A 24505-nucleotide genomic window follows, 5' to 3' on the forward strand; every position below is an offset into this window, starting at 1 on the left:
TGTTACGTAACAAAAGGTACGCAGCCCTGGCGGAATACAAAAAATTTGACTGTCAAATAACCACTGGACTGCACAAGGAGGACAGCATAAACCGCAGTGGGGCCACTTAGTACCACGTCCGAGCTGAAAGATGGGAAAGCTTATACCACAACAGCGGGCTTCCCGACGTTGGGATCTGCAAGAGTACCTTCCATGGATAAAGCCTCTTCGATACAAATTCTAAGCTGGAATGTAGCAGGTCTCCTCTCAAAAATATAATTCCCAGACTGACAAATGTTTATAAAGGCCTATGACATCTTGCTTTTCCAAGAAACATGGGAAATTGCCCCTATGAGCTTTGAGGGTTTCTCTTGTTTCAACATACCGGCTATCCCATCGCGTACAGAGCGCGCTTTGGGTGGCTTATCCATATGGATTAATCTGTTAAGAGGCGAGCAGGTGGACGTTCTGCAACCCCCAGGGAGCTATTACCAAGCAGTCCTATACAAAGATTCCATAACTCTGTATCTTATAAATATATCTTATACATTTTTATAACAATGATTTTTATAGTGTACAAATCAACTTTGTTCAGCTTTATTTAACTTCATATCTTTCATTGTAGAAATCAAGTCTTAGAAAGGCCAACAAATGCACCTGTGCCTAGCAGGGATTGTAATGCGAGCTTACCCAGTTACAGAGCATAAGAGGGGATTAACTGGAGGCCCTGCTCACTGCGGCAGACCTGTATAATATAGTAGAGGGGAAAGGGTTAGACATGCAAGGGCCACTTACTTTTAGGAGGAGGAATAACTCCTCTATAATAGACTGTCTTTATTTCCCAAAATTTGGTTAGCCGCTTATCATATGGTGTTCTCATCTGCACCAATTTCAGTGACCATAATCAAATGAGATGGCTCTAGCAACAACCACCAGGGAACCTGCCCGAATGATACTGATATGTTTGAGTAGTGTACTGCCAACTTAATACAACCTTACACTGTCTTGGAAGCTACATGAACCTATAAAATATTTGGTTTAAAAAGTAGGTGCAAATATGTCTTTTGTGATGGGTGCTTAACAGAGATGATGGGTAGGGAGGGGGTCATGGACAGCTTTGAAACCCCATTGTGCTGAAATCAGGGTGTCCTTATAGAAGCCAGCTAAATCAGTGTTGCAGGCCGCTTGGTGCTTCGATCACGCGTACTCATTGGCTAATCATCTCCTGCACAAGGCACTGATTACTCGCCCTCAAGATAAAGCTCATGTGGCCTCGCTGCATAGGGAGTATAAGTCTGTGACCAGAAAGCGCAGAAAGGAAATTATAACTGACCAGTGGGCTATCCTTACAGATACCGCTAAGATGAAGGATAGTAAGGCTTTTTGGAGAACAGTATCACATATGAGGGCAATAGATCAAACTGGCACCACTATTAACTAACATACAAGGGGAGAGGATTGGGCAGTGCATTTTAAGGCCATCTATGCTGCCAGTAACCAAACCAACACTGGCGTTGTCAAAATTGATATTTCCATTTTCCTATTTGTATCTTTGTCAAAAATCATGGCTGCCATTCAGGAGAGTAAGGGCGGCAAGTCCTCTGATGGCGTTCACATTGATTTGATTAAATGTGAGCCGATTGTATGGGCACCTTTATTGACAAATGTCTTTAATTCCTATAAATTAATAGGTCACCCCTATGCATGCCTTATAAGCTCTAAAGCATGGTGAATGGTATTTGGAAGTAGGAAATGTAGAACTTTGTTACACCTGTCCTTCTGTGAGAAGGCACCAAAAGCTATTTTTGCTGTACCAAGATTGGCAGATCATTTTGGAAACAGCATGAAATCGCATTCAAAAACTCATTATAATAGTGAGTCAAAAGTCGAATTTTAACCCTTAAGGAAGAGGCCTTGTGTGTGGGGTTGTGGTGTTCCCATGGACTAGCTCAGGAACATGATTAAGTTCTTACAGGCCTACACTGTCCCATACTGATATAGTTGACATTTGGGTCAGCCTCTTTCTTTGTCCACTTAATCAGTCAGGCACCAGCTCCAGTGGGAGGGAAGCTGCCCTCAGAACTGGTTTAGAATGACCAATGAAGAGGGGACTGCTCAGTATATGACCACACCTCTGTTTGGGTACACAGGCTCTGAATAGGGAAAGAAGGGTTCTGTCATGTTTGGTAGAGAGGTGCAGTGCAGTGTTGTTTTCTGTGAAGCACACAGGAACTGCTTAAAAAGTAGGGAGGATTACCATGGGAACTTTTTTTCCTATTGGTGGAGGAGGGGCCAAGAGTCACCCCCACTCACAAGTTAGTGAAAGGCATAAAAGTGGAACCCCTAGGTACCTCCTTCAGCAAACTACTGGACATGTGGAAGATGGAAGAAGGATTGCACCTGCTTTTGAGGCGTGTGAGGCGATCTGAAAGGCTGGATCTGCTCCTACTTGTACCAAGGGCAAATAACTGAATATCATTGGTCAGTTGGCTGACCTCATTTTAAGCTACAGAGTGACAACAAGCTGCCAGATTTCCCTTTACCCAAAAAGCTGAGCTGACCAGCTCCAACTGGACCTGCCCTGGACCCTACTGATGGCTTCTTCCGGAATGGGTATTGGCCCCCAGTCTATTTCTGAGGTTCTGGAACCCTTGGCTATGTTAAATTGTACTCCAGCTAACTTCCTGAAAAACCTGGGACTTAGAAACTTTTTGGCTCTGATGACCTCCAGAGGAGTGGGACAAACTTGCCAAGTCAATCTGATGAAGGTGCATTACTGCTGGGCTAAAGATGAAGTTTGCTCCTGGTCTGTGGTTTTTCACAGCAGTAAATCAGTTTCAGTGGGATGTCGCAGCAAGGGGATCCAGCCTTTTGAAGCTCTTTTCAGCTACAACTTGAACTCTTGCTCTGCTGGAGGATGCCAAGCTCCAACAAGCATTTGCAATGCAATAGGTCTCGCATTTGCGAGAGTTAGAGCTATTGGGATTGTAAATGGCTGTCATTTATCTATGTGTTGTGGTTTGGAGTGGAACTATGTGGGTTGAATAGGATTTGTTAGTTGTGGAATTGTGTGGTGTGAAGTGTATTTGTGTGGAAATTATGTGGCATGGTGCACAGTTGAATTATGTGGATATTAAATGATAAAGAATGTGGTGCTGTACCTTGTTGTCCCATTCTGGGCTAAACAGTTCTGTACTATGCAGTGTTGCAATGTGTTGTGCTGGCCTACCTTGTCCTGTGCTATGATGTCATGTACACAGCTGCACCAGGCTGGCACAGACTGTTCTAAACTCTGTTGTGCTATTTTGAAATGCAGTATGGGGTGACTTAATCTATGGTATCTGCTTTACTGTTCACATGATATACCGTACTCTTCTGCTATGGGTTGTTGAAGAGTGTTACAAGGCAAGCATAGAACGACCAAACAGAACAACAGGGTGTCCGCACTTGACAAATTACACATTTGTGGTGTACTCCATGGAAAATAAAAAGAACTGCATTTATGTTTTATATGTTTCACCGTTTTTGTATCGGTGGCAAGTGACTACGATGAGCCTCACTGGTGTCAGAGAGCTTTACTGCAATAAAAACATGAGGAGGAATAAGATTGGGAGTAGGGAGGCCTAGGAACAGCAATTCTACTGGAGGTTGGAGGCGGAGTTGGTAATGGAGGGTCTGGCATTCATATATGTTCTTGGAGCCCGCTCTGCTAAGGAAAGGGGGTGGTGGGATTTCTTACAGCTGTCCTAGGTGTTTGATTTATTGGGGAGAGGGATTAAAACTTTCATTTGGTCTAGGTGCCAAGGCAGAGAGGAGACTTCCTAATTTTAAAGCGTAGAAATGCAGGACGTGCAAAACAAAAGAAAGGCGCGTGGTCGCCTTGATTAAACATAAACCATGGAGGCTGTGAGTGGGTCTGAATGTGTAGCTTGAAGTACAGCATATTCCTTGATTAGCAAGGAGTACTGCATGTCGTACACAAACTATAGCTGCTACTTGGGGAAACGGAGCAAATGCACAGAATGTAAACATTTAAACACCGACCGCACGAAGTAGAAAGTGAGGCGAGCAGCTCCCGGTTGTTGTGCTCGACTCATTCACAGGGATAGGTTTGACTTTCATATTTGTCCTGGGCAGAGAGGCGGCCATCCTGTTTTTAAAGCGTAGGAGTGCCACGCCTTGCAGAACAAAACAAACGCGTGCAGCCCTCATGCTTAAGTTAATACATGGGTTACCTCGCTTGATCAGGGCTTTAATACGGGAACGCATATAAACTCCAATAGAGCTAATTAACAAACATGAAGATGGAAATGTGGGTGAGAAGGCAGACATTTTGCCTTTCGGCTTGTAGGAATGCTTCGCTGTGCGAAACAAAAGAAGGACGCGCGGTCGCCTTGATTAAAGATTTTAAAAAAACATGACGCCCATGAATCGGTCTGAATGTGTAGTGCGAAGAACAGCACAAGGAGAGCTGCATGTCATACACAAACTGCTACTCGAGCAAAGTCACAGTATGTATAACACTGACCGCATGAAGTAGAAAATAAGGCAAGCAGCTCCCGGTGTTTTTGCATGGCGGCACCATATTTAAAAATAAACCTCGGCATGCCACATTGCATCAATTAGAACAAGGAGGGAGGGAAGAAGGGAGGGGGGATTGAGAGCGGAGAGCATGGTGGAGGAAACAATGAAACCGTTATCAGCACGTGCTCGTAAAAGGGCGCCATGCTGATTATGTATGCATGTGCGTGATCCTCGACCTAAAAGACAACAAGCTTCAAGCGCTGCTGGAAAGGGGAAGGTTGCGCGTGCACGTTAATGCACACTATTTTTAAAAAAAACAATGATGCCTGACCTAAAAAGAAAACAAGCTTCAAGCGCTGCTGGAAAGGGAAAGGACATTGAAGTTAGGCAGTGCTGCTTCCGCAATAAACGGAAGTGACGCATTTGAAGCACAGCCAGTAATAAGCACGGTAACAAAAGAAATGCCTGAGTTAACTAATGCCAAGCGGCAGGACAAATTACCTGGCAATAGGCAGAGTTTTCCTCAATATTATAGATTACTTAATGTCTCGGACAGACACTGCATGCACGCTGCCTAGGCGAGACCTAAAAATGTGGCTAAGTCAGAACAGAGCAACATGTGTATAAATATACAAACAACAACTTATCCCAACATTTATAACGTTCACAGTTAGTGGAAAGAAGAAACAAAGGAACATACGAATCATGAGTAAATCATGCATTATATTGAAAGAGACAAAACACTTTTTTGTTTTTACATTTTGCAGTGTATAGATGACACTGTTAGGCTGTCACAGGCAAAAAAGACAAAACGGCGCAAGTGCTGAAGTGACAAGATGCAAAAAAGTGCTGGGTGTGAAACAATTATATACAGTGATGCATTGCTGGTTAAAAGCAATCATTTAAATGACATCCAGTCCATAACCCCTGGCCCAAGTAAGCCAGATTTGTTGCAATATACCAATGAAGAAATCCGTACACTAAACAAGCTAGATTCTAACCCGGGCTGCAATAGAAGTATTCTGGACAGTGGACTTTGGCCGTATCAGTATACATGCGCCTGTGGTTTCTCACTCCCTGATCATATATGATTACAGTAGGCTATACCTCCAGCACCATGCCAAAATTAGAGCAGCCACAGACTAACAAATGGATGAAGGTACACTGTGGTCTAATTAATGTGAGGTCACTTGCCAAACATAAAGTTGAAATAGCAGATATCATCCTACAATATATTCTGGATGTGCTATTCCTCATGGAAACATGGGCAGACCCAACGTCTGATCCTGACTTTGTAAACGCCGTTCCACAGGGCTTCGTTTCATCTAGACTTGACAGACCTATTAAGAGAGGAGGTGGGCTAGCGGTCATTTATCGTGGACGTTTTAGAGCTACATTCTCCCCAGCGGCCGATCTTCATTACAAAGGGCTGAACTTCTTGCTAGAATTAAATCCCAAGAATACCTTTAAGGGCACCCTAGTCTATCACCCCCCTGGGTCTAGAGCGAGTTTTATTACTAATTTAGACTCACTACTAGAACCATACCTCTCCACAAAGAGGTTTACGACTTTGGGTGACTTCAATATACACCTTGAGTTGCTGTCAGACAAAGACACAGCCATGCTTACGGAAACTTTAGGTATGTTGGGCTTCACTCAGTTGGTACACAAACCTACGCATGAGGCAGACGGTATATTCTCCTCGGTTCCAGGGATGACAGTGAAGGATATTTATCCTCTTGTCCGGTCAGACCATTCCTTAATTTTATTTGACTATCCATTTCAAACTATATCCGAAGACAGGGCTTTTAAAGTACAGGAAAAAACCCACAAAGCATGGAATAAGATAGATATAAACATGCTTGAACTCAAACTGGAACAGACACGACCAACCCTGAGCACACAGGTGGGTCAGGCCTTCAAGGAATATACAGATTGGCTGAATGAGGCATTAAGGGCTACAGTACCGATCTGTAAAAACTCTGGGAACCGTACTCAACGCTCGGCCCCCTGGTTTTCGGAAGCTCTGCGACAGGAGAAACAAAAATGTCGCAGACTGGAAAGGCGCTGGAGAAGGAATTAAGAGGCAGAAGAAAAAAATAGTTATATATATGCAGTAGCTAGTTACAAATCCCTACTAGCTACTAAAAAAAAGGATCTTCTTTACCCAACTGATAGAACATTCCAAAAATTCAGCAAAAGAGATACTTGGGGTGGTAAAGAAGCTCACGACCACACCTAATAGATCAACACCAGGGAGCAGTCAGTCCTTATGTGATGTCATTGCCAGTGCATTTAAGAATAAAGTTTATGATATATATAAGATTTTCTCTGGCACCTCCAATAAGCCAGTCAAAGAGTCCCCTATTGCTGAGACTAAAGAGAATGGGGTTCTGTCGTTCTCACAGGTATCTAGTGAGCTGGTGGGAAAACTTATCCAGGAAATAAAATCAGGATCCCCGTTGGATCCTTGCCCCCCTGCAGTCCAAAAAAATATAGCAGGGGAGGTAAGCCCTATTTTAACAAACATAATTAATAGCATGTTTTCATCAGGCACCTTTCCAGCGGTTTGGAAAGATGCAGCCATCCTCCCTTTATCAAAAGAAGCAAACCTAGACCCATCTATAATTAGCAATTACCGCCCGATTGCCAGCCTGCCGTTTCCCGCAAAAATGGTAGAGAAAATAATGAAAACCCAACGTACACATTTTATTCAAGAAAATAGACTACTTGATCCCTCTTAGTTTGGTTTACGTCCAAGGCATAGCACGCACACAGCACTTGTCAAGGCCACCGAGGAGATACGAGCACTGATGGATAAGGGAGGTGCCGCTGTGCTGATTCTCCTCGATTTGTCGGCGGCCTTTGATACTGTGCACCAGGAGATATTGCTACAGAATCTGGAACGTTTAGGGGTCAAGGATCAAGCTCTATCCATAATATCATCCTTCCTGAGGAATAGGAAACAGACGGTGACTCTAGATCAGTTTCAGGCAACCCCTTATATACTTCCTTGTGGGGTGCCTCAGGGCTCCTCGCTAAGCCCATCCTTTTATAATGTTAATGTTTATGTGTCAGAACTAGCTCCGTTATTACAACAGTTTCGTTTTAATCGGACATCTTACGCCGACGACACTCAGATTGTGGTCGTGGCAAATAAAAACACAACATCCCCGGAAATGCAGTTTTAAAAATGCATGAGGGAAATCAGCTATTGGATGGGAAAGCATTATCTAAAGCTAAACTCGGATAAAACCGAAGTGGTGATTTTTGGTAACCTTCAACCTAAATGGGATGGATTATGGTGGCCGGCTAAAATTGGACAGCTCCCGAATCCAGTAGAGAAGGCAAAAAGCCTTGGGGTGCTGATGGATAGTAAACTCACCTACTCCCACCAAACTAATTCCACAGTCTCAGCTTCATTCTATCTGATAAACAAACTTAAGAAGGTAATTACATTCCCACAGATCTCAGGAAAACGACCTTAGAGCTACCAAAATTAGATTACTGTAACGGCCTCAACCTTGGGTTACAGAAACAACATCAGAATAAACCTCAGATGGTGCAGAATGCTGCAGCCAGGCTTCTTCTGAACATACCTAAGCATCAATCAGTCAAAGAGGAGATCTGGAAACTTCATTGGTTGCCTGTGGCGCAGCGTATCAAGTTTAAAGCACTTTGCCTAGCCTACAAAGCACTGAATAATTTCTGCCCAGCACCTCTGAAAAACCTCTTCTTGTGGTACCACCCAGGCAGACAGTTAAGGTCTACCAATGCCAGACTAATGCTGGTACCAAGGATTCGTACCTCGAATTGGGGAGGCCGAAGCATTGGCCATGGTACAGCCAAACTATGGAATAAACTCCTGGCACATATGAGAGAGGCTAACTCCCTTGTCTCCTTCAGAAAATAACTGAAAACTTGGTTATTTTCTATTCAATCCACCTCCTTCCTGAATGATTTGATACCCTTTTAGAGGAAGTCTAAAAAGGAAAGGAAAGGAAACCTCTAATTACAGTGATTCTACATAGTATAAACTTGGATAGGAGTAAAGTCGTGCGCCGCAGCGCAGGGCAGCCTCTCACCTCAATTAGAAAAGTAAAGATCCACCATCCGGTAGTAATCTTGTACAAAAAATAATTCTAATGATTTAGAGTCCGTCACAAGGGGAAGGGAAAATCAATGTAAAATTGGGTTCTATTCAGAAGTATTTGGTAAACACGAGGGCAGCAGGTGTCCTTGCGACAAACTCTACATCGGGCAGACTACACAAAAAATAAAGAGTAGAATTCTACAGCATTGTAGCAGAATGCGCTGCAAGACCCAGGGAGCACCACTGGTAGAACATTTTACAGAAAAGAACCATCAAGCAGACGACCTCAGGTGGTGGGTCTTTGAAAGGGTCCTCACACACTCGAGGGGCGGTGACCTAGCCTCATCACTCAATTTTAAAGAACGTAGGTGGACCTACCTACTTGATACTGTGAACAATGGTCTGAACGAACTGGAGGAGACCAGTAGACAACGTGGCCTCCTAGGTAGAAGATAACTGCCCTTTTGATCCGCATGCACTTCTAGTCCCACTAGCCACGCAACCCAATGTCACACCACTTTCTTTCAGAGGAGAAGGCTAGTGCACGCAGGACCTACATTGACATGTTTCATATACTTCTGTGTCCTTTGAACACTCCTGACTTGAGTTTGCATGAAATCTATGCACTGTTTTGGTATGACCAATTTCTAATTCACATTAGGTATCTTACTTTACTAGAACCTATTGATATTTGAGCGTTGTATCTACAATGCTGGCATTTAACTGTAAAAATATGTTGCCATTTAACGTGGTTCACATTAATGTGGCGTCACTGCATCTTAGTAACTATTGCTATGGTGACTGATACTATATGCCTCTATGTGTGTTCTAGAGTGATGCTGCGGCAGTTAGAGAGTATGCTTGCTGTTGAGTAGATGCATTCTGCTTGCTTCCAATAAACCTACCTCTTCTACATACCGGTGTGGAGTACCTTTACATTTTGGCGACTTAGGAAGGGATCCAGACTCATCAAGGAACTAACAAGACCTTCTTTCGTACACGCCCTCACATTTTTTGGGGGGATTAATGAGCAGTCTAAGGAAGGAGCAAGCAGAGTGAAAGATTGCTCATCCTTCTACATTTCAACTCTACAGTCGTTGCGCGTCATTTCAAGCAGAAGAAATCCTGTTCATTATAATTTTCATGGGAAACAAATTTATTCGTGTGTGTTTTTGGTTAGCTCTATTGAAGTGCCTGCTCACTTTCGCCAACGCACACTTCAAAAGAAAAAAAAGCTTTACCATGGACGCCGATCTACAGGCAATTACAAAGGAGCAGTGTTTCTTCTTGGGAAAGGTAACTTGTCAACCGTTACCCACCTGGAGTGACTGCTGAAGCTACTCCTTTTCAGCCGCATTTCTTGAGTTATGGTGACGCTGGACAGCATTCCATTTTCAATGTTATCATCCCGTTCCAGGAGACGAGCTCCGTTGAGTCCATTCTGGACGATGTCAGCTTCTGCTTCCTTGGTGACGTATGCTAAAGGAGACGGGAAGAATTCCACGCACTTCCGTCAATGCTGCACGCGTCATCACGCTGGGTCACACAACGTGACCTTACGTGGTGGCCATTTTGAAAACTCGCACCTTAGCAAAACCGATCGGAGCAATCTACGTGTCCACCTCAACTACTGTGAATTTTATTTTTTCAAGCAACACTAATCGGAGCAGTCTGTCCACATCAACAACAGTTCCAGACACTGGTAACTTTACAAACATTTTTAAAAATTGACTACTCGACGGTGATTTGAACACCATCTGCATTAGAGCATATTTCTTCGGCATACTGATACTATAATCAGTCTAAAACAAATTTTGTTGATATGCACATCCTTTAAAGTCTAGTCATATACCATAATATCATTAATACTATATATTTATATTCACTGTATATCTTGGTTTTGCTACATGCTGTGATTGCATATTATAAAAGTAATTATTAATTACTGCTTTACTGTATTTAAACCTGGCTACACAGGTTATGGTTTGGTTTCCCCTGTTCCATTTCTCATTTGTCCTGGTGAACCTGTATTGAAATGGTTAGACTGGAAAGAATGCTTTCTTCATTATATATCAGCTTTAGAAGAAGAGCGTGAGGATGAATTCTCTCCATCCAGGAAAAAGAAAATGCAAGTGTCTAGAATTTATTATCAAATGGAAAAAAAAGCAAGATCTCGAGGGCGTTCCAATGTATTTTTGGAGGCTGTTGAAGATCTAGATGCACATTACCAACCCACAGTGTGTGTGGGAATTAGTAGATATTCGTTTTTTCAAAGGACACAACATAAATCAGAATCTGTTGAAGATTATGTGTCATCTTTGAAAAAATTGTCTATTAATTCTGATTTTGGCAATCTCAATGATAGTTTCATTAGAGACCAGCTTGTCGTGCACTCCAATAATGCTGCTATTCAGGAAAAGTTGTGGGTCTGTGGAGATGCTCCTTTGAATAAAATTATAGCTATAGTTAAAAAAGGAGAAATGTCAAAAAGGTGTGCAGAATTTGCACTTAAAAACAATGAAGAAGGTAATGTAGTTAGCAAAGTATCCAGTAACACAAATGAGGGAAAGAAATTTGACAAACGCACTTATAAAGAAGTCAACAAGAAAAGTATTAACTTAAAAAAATAAATCGGGACGAGAAACAACTGACATGTTACAGATGTGGGTACAAAGGCCATATGCAAATGAAAAATGGTGTCCTACATTAAAATCCAGATGTAGTTTTTGTGATATTACGAGCCATTTCACAAACGTTTGTAGAAGGAGAGTTAAGAAAGGCAACAAGAAGGTAGTAGGCTGCATTGAAGACAAAAATGAAGAACATACTGAAGATGGAAATTCCTCTAGTGATGATAGTATACTATGCATAAACAACATAAATGATGCTGATTATGTTGTATTGAGTATATGTTCCACAGGAAAAAAGAATCCAATTTGTGAAGTGAATATAGGAGGTGTAAATTAAAATAGTACCTGACTCAGGCTCACCGTACACCATCATTCAACGTGATGTTTAGGAGAGTAAATTTGCAAAGGTTCTTGAGCAAAAATTGGAACCTCCTGACATCCAGCCTGTAACCTTCACTGGTGAAAAGATTCCCATGGTACGTTAAGTGGAGGTTCTCTTTGTGTTCAAAGACAGAAGCACTATGTGCAAATTATATGTTGCAGAAAAAGGACCATCTGTACTAGGATGGATCGATCAGGGAGAACTAGGGCTCATTCTCAGTCCCACAATGGAGGACCAAGTTATGCTTTTAGAAGAAACAGACAAAAATCTAGTTAATGACATTGTTAAACAATTTCCTAATGTCTTTTCTGGAAAGGTAGGAAAACTGTGTGGTTTTGTACACAAGGTCATACTCAAAGATAATGCTGTACCAGTCTGTCATAAAGCCAGAAACATACCATTAATATAAGAGAAGGTGTCATGGCTAAATTACACATTTTAGAAAAAAAGGAACAATAGAGCCCGTAGAAAGCGCAGAATGGCTTGCTCCCTTAATCGTAACGTGCAAAGCCGGTTGCACCTATGCATTGATTTGAGAGATCTTAACAAAAACATCATAATAGATAAATTCCCCCAACCCAGAATTTATGAGTTACTAGCACAGGCCAATGGAATTAAGTCGTTTTCGACCATAGATTTAACATCTGTATATCATCAAATCCAGTTACACGACAGCAGCAGAGGCCTAAAAGCCTTTATAACTCCATTTGGATGTCACCGCTTCGTGTGAATGCCTTTCGGCCTTGCTACTGCTGCTGCCGTGTTCCAAAGATTAATGAACAAATTATTTAAAGGGTGAAATGGCATAACCTACTTCCAGGATCATATATATTAATCATGGGTCGTGACAAGAATGAACATGATGAAAGATTAAAAATTGTTCTCCACATTTTATCTGAAAAAGGATTAACTGCTAAAATAAAGAAATGTAAATTTAGGATGAAGTCAGTTACATACCTGGGCCATGAAGTAAGTGGTGATGGAATCTCTCCGAAAAAGGGGATAATTGAAGCAATCAGAAAGACTTCCGCACCAAAGTCCAAAGATGAAATAAGGTCATTTCTTGGCATGGCTGAACTCTACTCCAAATTCGTACAGAATTTTGCATCCAAACCTTACTATTTAAGACAATTACTTAAGGTAAAACAAGAATTTCTCTGGAATAAGGAACTTGAAGATGACTTTATCAAAAGAAAAAGTGATCTTATTTCTGCCTTCCCTCTACAAGCTTTTGCCAATCTTGCACGAAGCATTATGACCACTGATACGAGTGGCAAAGGCTTAGGAGCAGTACTATAGAGAAAGAAATGCTAGCCACTGTATGGTCAATAGAAAAAAATAGGCAGTTTGTGTGGGGGCACTAAATTAATTTTCCATACCAACCATAAACCATTACTTAAAGTATTAACTTCAGAAGGTATATTCTAGGCCACTCCAAGAATAGCAAAAATGAATTTGAAACTCTTGGATTTCACTTATGATATTGAATACCTACCTGCGGAAAGAATTCAGGTAGAGGAATACCTCTGTAGATCTCCCTTACCGTATGAAACTTCTGAACAAACTGAGTCGGATGACTTCAACATAGCTGTAGTATATGACAATACTAATGCTATTACTAAGGAAAAATTGAACATTGAATATTCACAAGATGAGGTATTGTGTAAAGCAGCATCCTTCATCACCCAAGGATGGCCCAGCAAAAACAAAAGTCAAGGAGAATTAAGAGCTATGTGGAAAATACAAAATGAACTATCTATTGACAATTCTGGTTATATTTGCAGAGGGGAGAGAATTGTTGTTCCAGCAAAATTACGATCCAAAGTCTTAGAATTAAATCATGAAGGTCATCTTGGCATCCTTGAGTTAAAAGCCAGGATCAAAATGTCATATTGGTGGCCAGGTATGGACAGAGATACAGAAACATTTGTTAAAATGTGTTCTATTTGTCAAGATGCTGATAAAACCCAACGGGTACTCAGGCCCACTTTTGGCTCTAGACCCCTTCCGGATCGGCCCTGAGAAAATCTCAGTAGTGATTGGTTATGTTCCATTGATGAGAGAAAGGTCAACACAAGCACATTCTGGTAATCATTGACGATTACTCAAAGTGGCCAGAGATTGAGATCACTGAAAACCTTGACACGAAACGAGTCTTCACATTTTTGAAGAGTGTTTCTGCGTGAAGGAATTCCCAAGAACATTCTAAGCGATAACGGTCCACAATTCTCATCTAAAAAATATATAAGATTTTGGGAAAGAAATGGTATTTGTAGAAAGAAAACACCTGTATATCATCCAGCAGGAAATGGTATTGTGGAAAGATTTAACAGAGTCATAATGGGTAGTGTACAAGCATCATTGAATGCAGGCAAATATTGGGAAAGGGAACTTTTAAGCACACTTTGGGCTTACAGGATCACACCGACAGGGACTGGGTATAGCCCTTTCAGAATATTAAGGGGCAGAGTACTTTTACCAAAGAAAATGTTGCTTGGAACACCATGAAGACATGTGGAAAATGATCACCAGCTGTGGTCAGATCTAATTTAAGAAAAATGCATGAAACTTGCAAAGCTCACAAAACACACAACACACGTGACATTATCCTGAAGGAAGGTGATTGGGTCAAAGTGAAACTCCCTTCTAAAGTATAAAAGGACAGAGTAAGTAATCGTCACCATTGCAAGTAGTCAAGTCATATTCCAAATCCGCCAAGTTGAGTGATTGGAAAATTTGGCATTACAACAGACTATCTAAGTGTGATGATTGTAGCCACAATAAAAGAGCAGAAAAACCTTCTTCCTCAGTGAGTTGGATGTGGGATGAAGTCACTGACACTACTGTTGCTAATCAAAAAAGTTCCCATTCTCAATCTGTCAGAGTTGTTCCCAGTGATGCTGTACAACCTTCTTGTAGTTCAGGGAAGATGACACGAGTTGGTAGAGAGATAAAATTACCAATGAAATACAGAAGTTATTCTGTGTAACAATTTATTTCTTTTTTTTTTGCAAAGGAAGGGAATAGGCCTCCACTTACTATCCAATGTATCTTTTTCAAAGTGATTTACTAGCAATCTAAGTCTTGTCACTTCTATAGTATCATTCTTAATTTCTGCTGTATAACTTCAGAAAAGTATTTGCCTATATAAGTATTTGTTCTAGTTATTTTGCTTTGATTAAAGAGAGGAGATGTGGCATCACTGCATCTTAGTAACTATTGCTATGGTGACTGACGCTGTATGCCTCTCTGTGTGTTCTAGAGTGATGCTGGGGCAGTTAGAGAGTATGCTTGCTGTTGAGTAGATGCATTCTGCTTGCTCCCAATAAACCTACTTATTCTACATACCGGCGTGGAGTTTAAACATTTTATCATTGTGGTCACAAATATCTAGTTTAATGATTTTGGTTCTTTTTCAAAATAAGATCTCATGCAATTGTTTGACTAATCCAAGGGATGTATGACATTACAACGGGGGTTTTTACCACGCGTGCAGTTACATCGCATGCGTTACAACGCATGCGATGTTACAACGCTATGCCATTACAACGCAAGTCTTTACGTCGACTTGCGCTAGATGGCGTGCTAACATTAAAAAAGTGTAATTTACTATTCCAACTCCAGTCCACTTAACAGTAGGGAAGGTGTTGGGATAGTAAACTACACTATTTGTAATGTTAGCACGCCATCTAGCGCAAGTCGATGTACAGACTTGCGTTGTAATGGCATAGCGTTGTAACATCGCATGCGTTGTAACGCATGCGATGTAACTGCACTGCGTGGTAAAAACCGCGTAGTAATGGCTGTTCCCCAATCCAAGTAATATGCTCATTGTTATTCACTCCTGACCTGATGTTTTAAACCATAATCAAAAATGTTACAGCTTGCTATTCTGCTGGTCACTAGATACTGCTTAAAATATTTTGTTCCCACCATTTACTTGACGCTCTAAACTGTACCCATAGTTTTTACTTTTATTCAGCGGTTTAATTCAATAAGTTCTACATTGTTTAAACTGTGAAAATATCTGCTGACACACCTTACAGTGCACATCATGTTTAGCGCTCTAATCATTACGAACCCACAGAGTTCTGTGTCACATTATCTTTCAAGGGCTCCAATGGTTTTAACCCGCACGTCAGCTCCGACAGCACCTAGCGGCTGCACACCAGCTTGCACGTAGGCGCCTGGTGAGTCAGGATTCCTGCCACGTCAGTTCCTTTATTACAGCGTCATTTTTTTCACCGCGCTCGTAATTGACAGCACGCTCGCGGCCCCAGTTAAGGTGAGAGGCAGCTCTACGCTGCTGCGCGCGTGTTTACCAAATACTATTGAATAGAACCCAAGTTTACATTGGTTTTTCCTTTCCTCTTGTGACAGACTCTAAATCATTGGAATTTATTTTCGTACAAGATTACTACCGGATGGTGGATCTTCACTTCATTAATTGAGGTGAGAGGCTGCTTAGCGCTGCGGCACACAACTTTACTCCTATCAACGTTCATACTATGTAGAATCACTGTAACTAGAGGTTTCCTTTCCTTTCCTTTTTAGACCCCCTCTACAAGGGTATCGAATCATTCAGATAGTTACTGTCATGCAAGGTAAGAGGGACACGATTTTTTCTCGTGTTTTTCCGATCATATACCAATTAGGGCCAGATATATTTCTTTTTCAATTTCAGATCCGAACCGGATGGTGGATCTTTGCCCTCATACTACTGCTGTTATACCAGGTAGGCCCACCTGAGGAATTCCCTCCTTATCACTACGGGCCTCCACACTGTTTAAATCGCACTTTGTGCCCTATCATTTCATTTCTGTTGGGCTACAATTGCATGATTTTACCGCCTTTTTTCATTAAGCCTTTCTATCCTGGGTCCACAGACACTTATTCGTCCTTTTCGTTAAAATCATTGGATGGGTTGTTTCCTATTTCTCACACACCTGGACCCTTAAGATCCTTTTTGACTGTTGGGCTGGTCTCTTTTCTTGCATGGTTTTGAGAATCTGCGGCTGACGCATTTGTGCACCCAGAGGGAAGCTAATCCCTTCTCTCAGCGGTGTTCTCTAAGATCGCCCGCCACCTTTGGAACACACCTAAATGTATCCAATTATTTTATAGGCTGTCCATATTCGGTTTCCCATTCCTGAAGAAGACCTGCCGTAACGCACAATCTGCACTTACATCAGGATCGAAACGTCAATTAACCTGTGACAATCTCACCCCTATTCTCAGCTCTACCGAAAAAGGAAAATCAAATCCCAAGTGTTTCTGAGATTTATGTACCCAGGGATGGATGTCATTTAAATGATTGCTTTTAACCAGCAATGCATCACTGTATATAATTGTTGCACCTTGTCACCTCAGCACTTGCGCCGTTTTGTCGCTTTGCCTGTCACAGTCTAACAGTGTCACCTATACACTGCAAAATGTAAAAACAAAAAAGTGTTTTTCTCTTTCAATATAATCCATGATTTACTCATGATTTGTGTGTTCCTTTTGTTTCTTCTTTCCACTAACTGTGAACGTTATAAATGTTGAAATAAGTTGTTCTGTTTTTATATATACATGTTGCTCTTTATTCAAAGAAAGAAAGCAATTCCTTTCCCGACAGAACCAAAATTATTTCTAAACTTCGCACCCATGTTCTGAGGGGCACTGGGTTACCCCATTATACTAGACGAAAGTCAGAACAAAGGTATCTTTACTGGGTGAAGACGCCAAAAGAATCTAGCCGTTGAGGGACCTTCCTTAGGTGCAAATTTGGAATTTCTCCTTCTCAGAGCTTCCTGTCAAAAGTCCACAGCAATACAGAGTCCTATCTGATGGCTACCCGGCCTCATGGAGCCCTTCTCAGCCACAGACTGCTGCTCTGCCCCACTAAGGATTCTTCACTTCCATTTCAGAGACTAAGTGGCCAATTCTGATGACGTTTGGAAAGCATTCCGACCGAATCGGTTCCCGGAATACTTTCCGAACTACTCCGATCGGGGGAGTCTAAATGAGTGATTTGGATGCATCCGGATGCTTCCGGATACAAGTCGGTCGGACTCCCATTAACTTCTATAGGAGCCTGTGTTCCGAACGAGAATACAGGCTCCCACTGAAGAAAGGGGTGGCTGGGGAAAAGCGGGCACCCTGTGGCGGGAACCCCATGGTGCCTGCCACACTGTGTATGGTGGGAGAGAGGGGACCCATGGGTATACCCACAGGCCTGATTCGGAGGGCCCCAGGAGAAGGGGGGCCTGCTATGGGGCCCCCAAAGACCGATTCTGCCAGCCAATTTGTTACGGAGAAACCGAATCACGATGGCTGTCCAAATCGGTCACCGTGCTCGCTCGCTCGGAAACGGAGTCCAATTGAGCTGTACAATTCGGCTCCGAAAGACGCTACCTGTCCGAATGGATTTTGGGACTGATTCAGACAGCTCTAACGGTTTCCAGCCGATTCGGTCGGAAACAGGGGTTCCGGATACGGCAAACACAAATCTGATTCGGAGCCCTTTCGAACCACATCCGAATCGACCCCTAAGTTAGAAATTAAAACTTCTGACCATGACAAACCTGGTTTCTGTATCTGACCTGCGCTCCATTGGCCTTAAATCTCAACTAGATTCTAGTCAAGTGCAACCATGATGACTGCAGTTGGTGTTTAATGCTTTTTGGTGCTATTTTTGTAAACATTTTTTATCTCTGGTTACTCTTGTTGGATGTTCGTTATTTTGGTATCATTTTGTTAATTAAATAATCCTCCATTTTCTATATTGGAGTGGCATTTTGATTATTTTACATTTTTTACTTCTTATCTGCTTTAGTACTTCTAAATGCTTTGCATATTTTTTTTAATTAAGCCTATCTGCTCTGTGACAGTGAAACCATTTATTGAGCTCAGGATTAAGTAATTGCAACTTTTACTGGACCTAACAAGAACAGAGATCCTATTACCATCCACCCCAACTAACAATACACTTTCTCACAAGAAACAGGTAGTACTGTTAATAAAATACTTTACTCTTTTTTACAAAGCAAGCATACCAACAGAGCACATGAGCTATACCCTTCACTGCGATGCATGTGCAGGGCAACACTAACCGATGACGCTTGGTCATGGTCCACATGGCATAGTAGACTATCGGGCTACCTTCAACATGCCAGTGGACAGACCATAAACAAAGCTTGACACTGATATAACTATAAAAATCATCACACTCTGCATTATCTGAAGGCTTTCTCATCAAAATCCCTAATGCCATAATGGACAACTTGTGATATACAGTATGAACACTCCCAGGAGTGGCATTGGCTTTTTAGGGCTGCACTTTCTTCACAGATGCCTCCTACTTATCTTTATGTGACACATGCAAGTACCCCGTCTATATTATCTCCACTTTCTGAGGAGCATCTCATCCAACATGCCACGTTTTCCATTACAATGGGCTCCATTCACCATCTCCATATTTTTTAAGCATTGAAATTAATTCATTGTATTAAAATTAGTATATTATTTTTCATTTTTGGTTTTGTATAGGGCTACAGTTGGTATTTAAAACACGGTTCACATTAGAATGCAGGTAAAGGTTTTTTTTGGTGCATATTTAATTTAAATAATATATTTAGAGGTAGTCAGGCAGAATATCAGAAACAGAAATATCGAGGACAAAAATATTGTGAAGGTAAGTTTCTATTGGTAAGTAAAGTTTTACTATATATAACTCCACATATATGTACCTTGACGATATATATATATATCTTCAAGTAGGCAGATATGGGGTGGAGAATAGTAAATCTATACTTACCTAGTTGAACTCACTTTCTCTATATTTTGTTCCTTGATATTTTGGGCACAATATTCTGTCCACACAATATTTTTTATTCCGATATCCTGTCAGTGATCCATATTTAAACAAGAAGCATTGGCTAATATTAGGGTCAGGACTGGAATTAGAGTTAGAGTAGTAACATCTAATGTTACTACTACTAAACTTAATTAGGTAATTGAATTTACGGTTAGGGTTAGGGCTAAAGTTGGGTACAAGGATAGGAAAAGAGTGCATGAATCAAATACATTTAATTTAAATGACCCGTAATGGATAGCATCATGGTTAGAGACTAGAAGACATTTTTAATTATTGTAATCGATATAATTACATATTAGCGTTGGCTAGAATTAGAGTTTGGGTTTGCAATAGCATTCGTATAAGTGCTCATTATTTTAATTAAATGTAATATATAGTTAATACTAATAATCACATATATGTATGTAAGATATTAGGAATATTAATGTTAGCTTACTGACACGTAATAGAAGACGATTTGCGTTGGCGAGGCTTTTGATGCCTTTTCAAAGGGCACCCAGTCTTTGGCTTAATTCTTGTCTCCGGCCCTGAATGTATTGGTCACCTTCTTATACTGTATACTAGATGGTACTTTATGCCATGTATATCCACTCGTTGACACAAGAAAGGACCTTATAACCAGTTGAAGGTTTACTACTGTGATCTGACCAACACATTTTCCTAAAGTATGAGTATCTGACAGATTATTTGGATATTATCTGTTAATATCTACACAATTAATGACCTGGGCCATGGAACACATGTCTAAATTGAACAGAAGGAGTGATAAGAAGCTACCCTGTGAGCATCACATGTTACAGCGATTGGATTTGACTTGGATAGGCCTATGTACATTTGTTGACTCTAATGCCGAAGAAAGATTTGATAGAGTCGAGTGCAGTTTCAGAGACTTAGACCCATACTGCAGATGCCCTCTTGAAATCCTCCAACTGTTCAAGATCGCAGTGGACACGTACTTTCTATATTCACGTTTCATAGAAGTTGGTTGCCAAAGTACACGACTCCCAATTCCTACCGCCAGGTGCTCTTGCACCCGGCCTGTACTCATCATAATATGGGGCACAAATGGACACAATGAGTATGATGTATATATTCCACGCCTGTAATGGTGCTGTTTGGTCTGCACTCCTCACATATTGAGAGCCAGCCTGAAATCCCCCACCCAATGAGCTTTAGTCCAGATGGGCTGCTGGTCAATGTAAAGCATTTGTCGTACAAAAACTTGATCACAATAAATGAAGAAAAGTGTAAAACAAAAAAATTAGGAAAAGTGGGCCTATCAAGGAGGACTAGGTCTGGGAGTTTGTGAGGGGTGTGATACTGGATATCAGTGTCGGAATATCGACTGGCATAAATATTGTGTCCTAAATAACGCGTGAAAACTATCACCTCATTGAAGATAATAATAGCAAATTCACACCTGTTGGGATGATATTTTTGCATATTTTATTTAGGGGACAAAATTTATGAGTGAATAAATGAATACGCCATTTATAAAGTGCATCGGAGTGTCCCAGCACTGAGGGATCAGAAGCAGACTGAACGGCAGAAGGAATGGAGACATTTTTAAAAGTGACAAGTCTTGAGATTCTTGTGAAACTGAGACTCAGATGGAGATTGCGTCAGCTGCAGCGGAAGGGAATGCCAGAGTTTAGTGGCTAGGTAGCGAAAGGATCTTCCACCAGCGCGAGCTTTCTTAATTCTGGGCACCTGAATGAGAAGTGCATCTGAGGACCTAAGGCATCTCCTCTGAGAATAGGGGGTGAGAAGAGACTGGCGATACTTTGGTCCATGTAGCACACCTCTTCTGTCTTTAACTTATGCTTTCATGACTGTTCGATGTTCTGCAACTTTGTAGGTGTTTTTCTTAATAGCATCTGATACAAAGGGGCAAATGTACAAGGAAGTGCAACAGTGCTGCAAGCAATTTAGCAGTGCTGCGCTGCAGCATTTAAAAAATGCAGGGATGCGCCGTATTTACAGGAATAGGGCGCACCAAGGATGCCTGTGTTGCAGGGTTGATTGTTTATGTGCAGGAAGGGACACTTCCTCCTGCACATAAACAATCATTAATGGTAATTTGCTCCTTCTATGTGTGCTGCAGCAGCACACATAGAAAGAGCAAACAATGAGGAGAAGCTAACCGATTTAACGCCTGCTATTCAGTTGCGTTCGTTGATGGCGCAGATTTACAGATCCTTGTAAATCTGGGGCAGCGTCAAAAAGCAATAGGTGTTGCGGTGGAACACCCACAACAACACCGATTGCACACCCCTTTCACGCCATAAACGCCATAAACAATTAATGTTACATCCTGCGTGTCATTCTTCAAATACATGTAAGAGGGTTGGGAGAGTCGTTATGGGATTGGTTATATATAAAAGGATGTCATCTGCGTATAACGAGAACCTTTGATCTCGACTCGTCTCTCCATCTGCTGCAAACCCTCTTATGTCTGGTTGGGCCCTGACCAGGCATGCTAGTGGTTCCAGTATGAGTGCAAACATCAGTGGGTCCATAGGCAACCCTGTCTAGTCCCCCTTTCCACTGGGATCTCAGCAGACACCACTCCATTAACCCGCACCTTTGCCCTCGGTGAGGTGTGTAGCAGGTCACTCCATGTCAGAAATACGGGGTCAAATCCACACCTCTTCGGCGCCTGTTTCATGAAGGTCCAATATATGGCATTAAACGCCTTCTCTGCATCAAGGGCTAAGAGTATATGTGGGTCGGTTCTTTCTTTGATCCTGTCAAGGCAGATAGATAATTGGCGAAAGTTAAACCTTGGCAATCTTTTAGGCATGAAGCCTGACTGCTCTGCATGGAAAAGGGAAGGAATAACTGGTATCAATCTCATCGCTAGGATAGTGGCCAAGACTTTGGTTTCTACATTTAACAGTGAATTTAGTCGGTATGATCCACACTCTGTTGTGGGCTTCCCATCTTTGTGAATGACTACCACCGTGGCAGTGCGGAGAGGAGTGTGCCCTCCGTTTGGGCTTCCTGGTACATCCTCAGCAGGACGGAGTTATCTTTGTAGAACCCTGCTGGTATTCTGTTGGATCCGGGGTCTTCCCTACTGCCTGTCTAGCAATTGCCATTGTGGCTTCTTCTAGTGTTAACTCTGCTTTGAGTGCGTCCCTATCCTCTGGTGACAGGGTAGGATGATCAACAGCGTTGAGGTAGCTTTGAATCTGTGAGTCGTTTGTCAAATCCCTGGCCTTGTACAAGTCTGCATGGTCATTTGCAAAGATATCGGTTATCGCCTTGTCTTTGGTCAGCGTGATGTCTACCTTTTTTATGCCACCAATCTCGTTTCCCTCTCTTTCCTGCCTAACCACACCAGGAGTCTCTCGGCTCCATCTCCGGTTTCATATAGATGACACCATCAGACCACGCATGCCAGCTAACAGTGGATCGATAAGTCGTTGGAGTCACTGCCTCGTGTTTCCTCACCCTCTGCATGCTCCGCAGAATCTTCAGATGGATCACCATCAACTCCAGAAAGACTGTCAAGCAGGCCCTTGTCACCAGCATTAGACCCAATCTGCCCCGCCGGGGGGGCAAAAAGTCCACTAGACGCCAGGGATTTTTTGGGGGCAAATTTGAATTAGGGTGGGGGCTCTCAAAACAGGCATGCCCCCACCCCCTCCCACAAAATTTACAGCCTTCCTGCCCCCCCGGGGGGAAGATGGGGCAGTAGCCCCCAATCAGCCCCCCCAGGGGGGCAAAAAGCCCAATAGATGCCAACGATTACGCGGGCTTTTTTATGCGTGGGGGCTGCCCAGAATGGGCATACCAATGCCCCCACCCCCAAAAAATATAGCCACAGTGTTTCTGCCCCCCTTGGCATATCGGGGAAACCCCCCCCCGATATCCCCCTCAAGGCGGCAGAAAGCCGACTAAGCTTGGAGTTGTTTTTCGCCTACCTGTGGATTTTGGGCCCTAGCGCAGCCAGCACATAGAAAAACCTAGCAAACCTGTACATTTTTTAAAACTAGACACCCAGGGGAATCCAAGGCGGGGTGACTTAACTGGCTCTCACCAGGTTCTGTTACCCACAATCCCTTGCAAACCTAAAAATGTATTTTAAAAAGACACATTTTCCTCACATTTCTGTGGTGGAAAGTTCTGGAATCTGCGTGGATCCACAAAATTCCACCCACCCCAAAGTCTTCCGAGAAAAATGGTACCTCACTTGCCTGGGTAGGCCTAGTGCCCGCGACAGGCAAGGGCCCAAAACCTATTGAGGCGACATCAAAATTACCTGTCACAAAACAACCTGGTTTTGCAAGGGGGGTCCCATGAGTTTTTGGCCCCGGGCTTGGCGGCCATCTAGGGGAAACTACCAAACCCACACATTTCTGAAAACTAGACACGCGGGGGAGTCCAGCGAGGTATGGCTTGCGTGGGTGCCCTAACGTTTTCCTACCCACAATCCCCTGCAAACCTCAAATTTAGCTGATAAAATCACTTTGTTCTCAAATTTCTGTGTGGGAAAGTTCTGGAATGTACGTGGATCCACAAAATTCCTCACACCCAGCATTCCCCCAGGTCTCCTGATAAAAATGATACATCACCCGCGTGGCTGGGTCCAGTACCCGCGACAGGCAAGGGCCCAAAACCTATTGAGGCGACATCAAAATTACCTATCACAAAACAACCTGGTTTTGCAAGGGGAGTCCCATGAGTGTTTGACCCCAGGATCGGTGGCCATCTAGGGAAACCTACAAAACCCACACATTTTTGAAAACTAGACACCTGGAGGAGTCTATCGAGTTATGGCTTGCGTGTGTCGCCTAACGTTTTCCTACCCACAATCCACTGCAAACCTCAAATTTAGCTGAAAAAAATCACTTTTTTCTCAAATTTCTGTGTGGGAAAGTTCTGGAATCTATGTGGATCCACAAATTTCCTCCCACCCAGCGTTCCCCTAGGTCTCCTGATAAAAATAATACCTCACTCGCGTGAGTGGGTCAAGTACCTGTGACAGGCAAGGGCCCAAAACCTACTGGGGCGAAATCAAAATGACCTTTCAC

At 42.4% G+C, this 24505-nt stretch overlaps 2 protein-coding genes across 3 annotated transcripts in view; one reads left to right on the plus strand and one right to left on the minus strand.

Annotated features, from left to right (window-relative positions):
* Positions 1-24505, minus strand: part of LOC146859316 (E3 ubiquitin-protein ligase TRIM39-like) — a 149555-nt gene that overhangs the window by 118122 nt on the left and 6928 nt on the right. The window lies entirely within an intron of this gene.
* LOC146859317 (uncharacterized) lies at positions 13058-18372 on the plus strand. The gene is made up of 6 exons (XM_085646759.1): positions 13058-13264; positions 15825-15893; positions 15989-16060; positions 16163-16212; positions 16293-16343; positions 16733-18372. Exons 1-6 carry the CDS (start codon positions 13058-13060, stop codon positions 16884-16886), a joined length of 603 nt encoding a protein of 200 aa, XP_085502885.1. The 3' UTR covers positions 16887-18372.

The sequence above is a fragment of the Triturus cristatus genome, chromosome 3_2, assembly GCF_964204655.1.
Source record: "Triturus cristatus chromosome 3_2, aTriCri1.1, whole genome shotgun sequence".
NCBI classification, from domain to species: Eukaryota; Metazoa; Chordata; class Amphibia; order Caudata; family Salamandridae; genus Triturus; species Triturus cristatus.

Excerpts from the sequence above, each read along its gene's own strand:
- LOC146859317 (XM_085646759.1), top strand. The coding sequence starts at position 13,058 with ATGAATTTGAAACTCTTGGATTTCACTTATGATATTGAATACCTACCT. Across the intron at positions 13,265-15,824 it reads TTGAATATTCACAAGATGAG|TTCCTTTATTACAGCGTCAT; the intron begins GTATTGTGTAAA and ends CTGCCACGTCAG. Across the intron at positions 16,061-16,162 it reads TCTTCACTTCATTAATTGAG|ACCCCCTCTACAAGGGTATC; the intron begins GTGAGAGGCTGC and ends TTTCCTTTTTAG.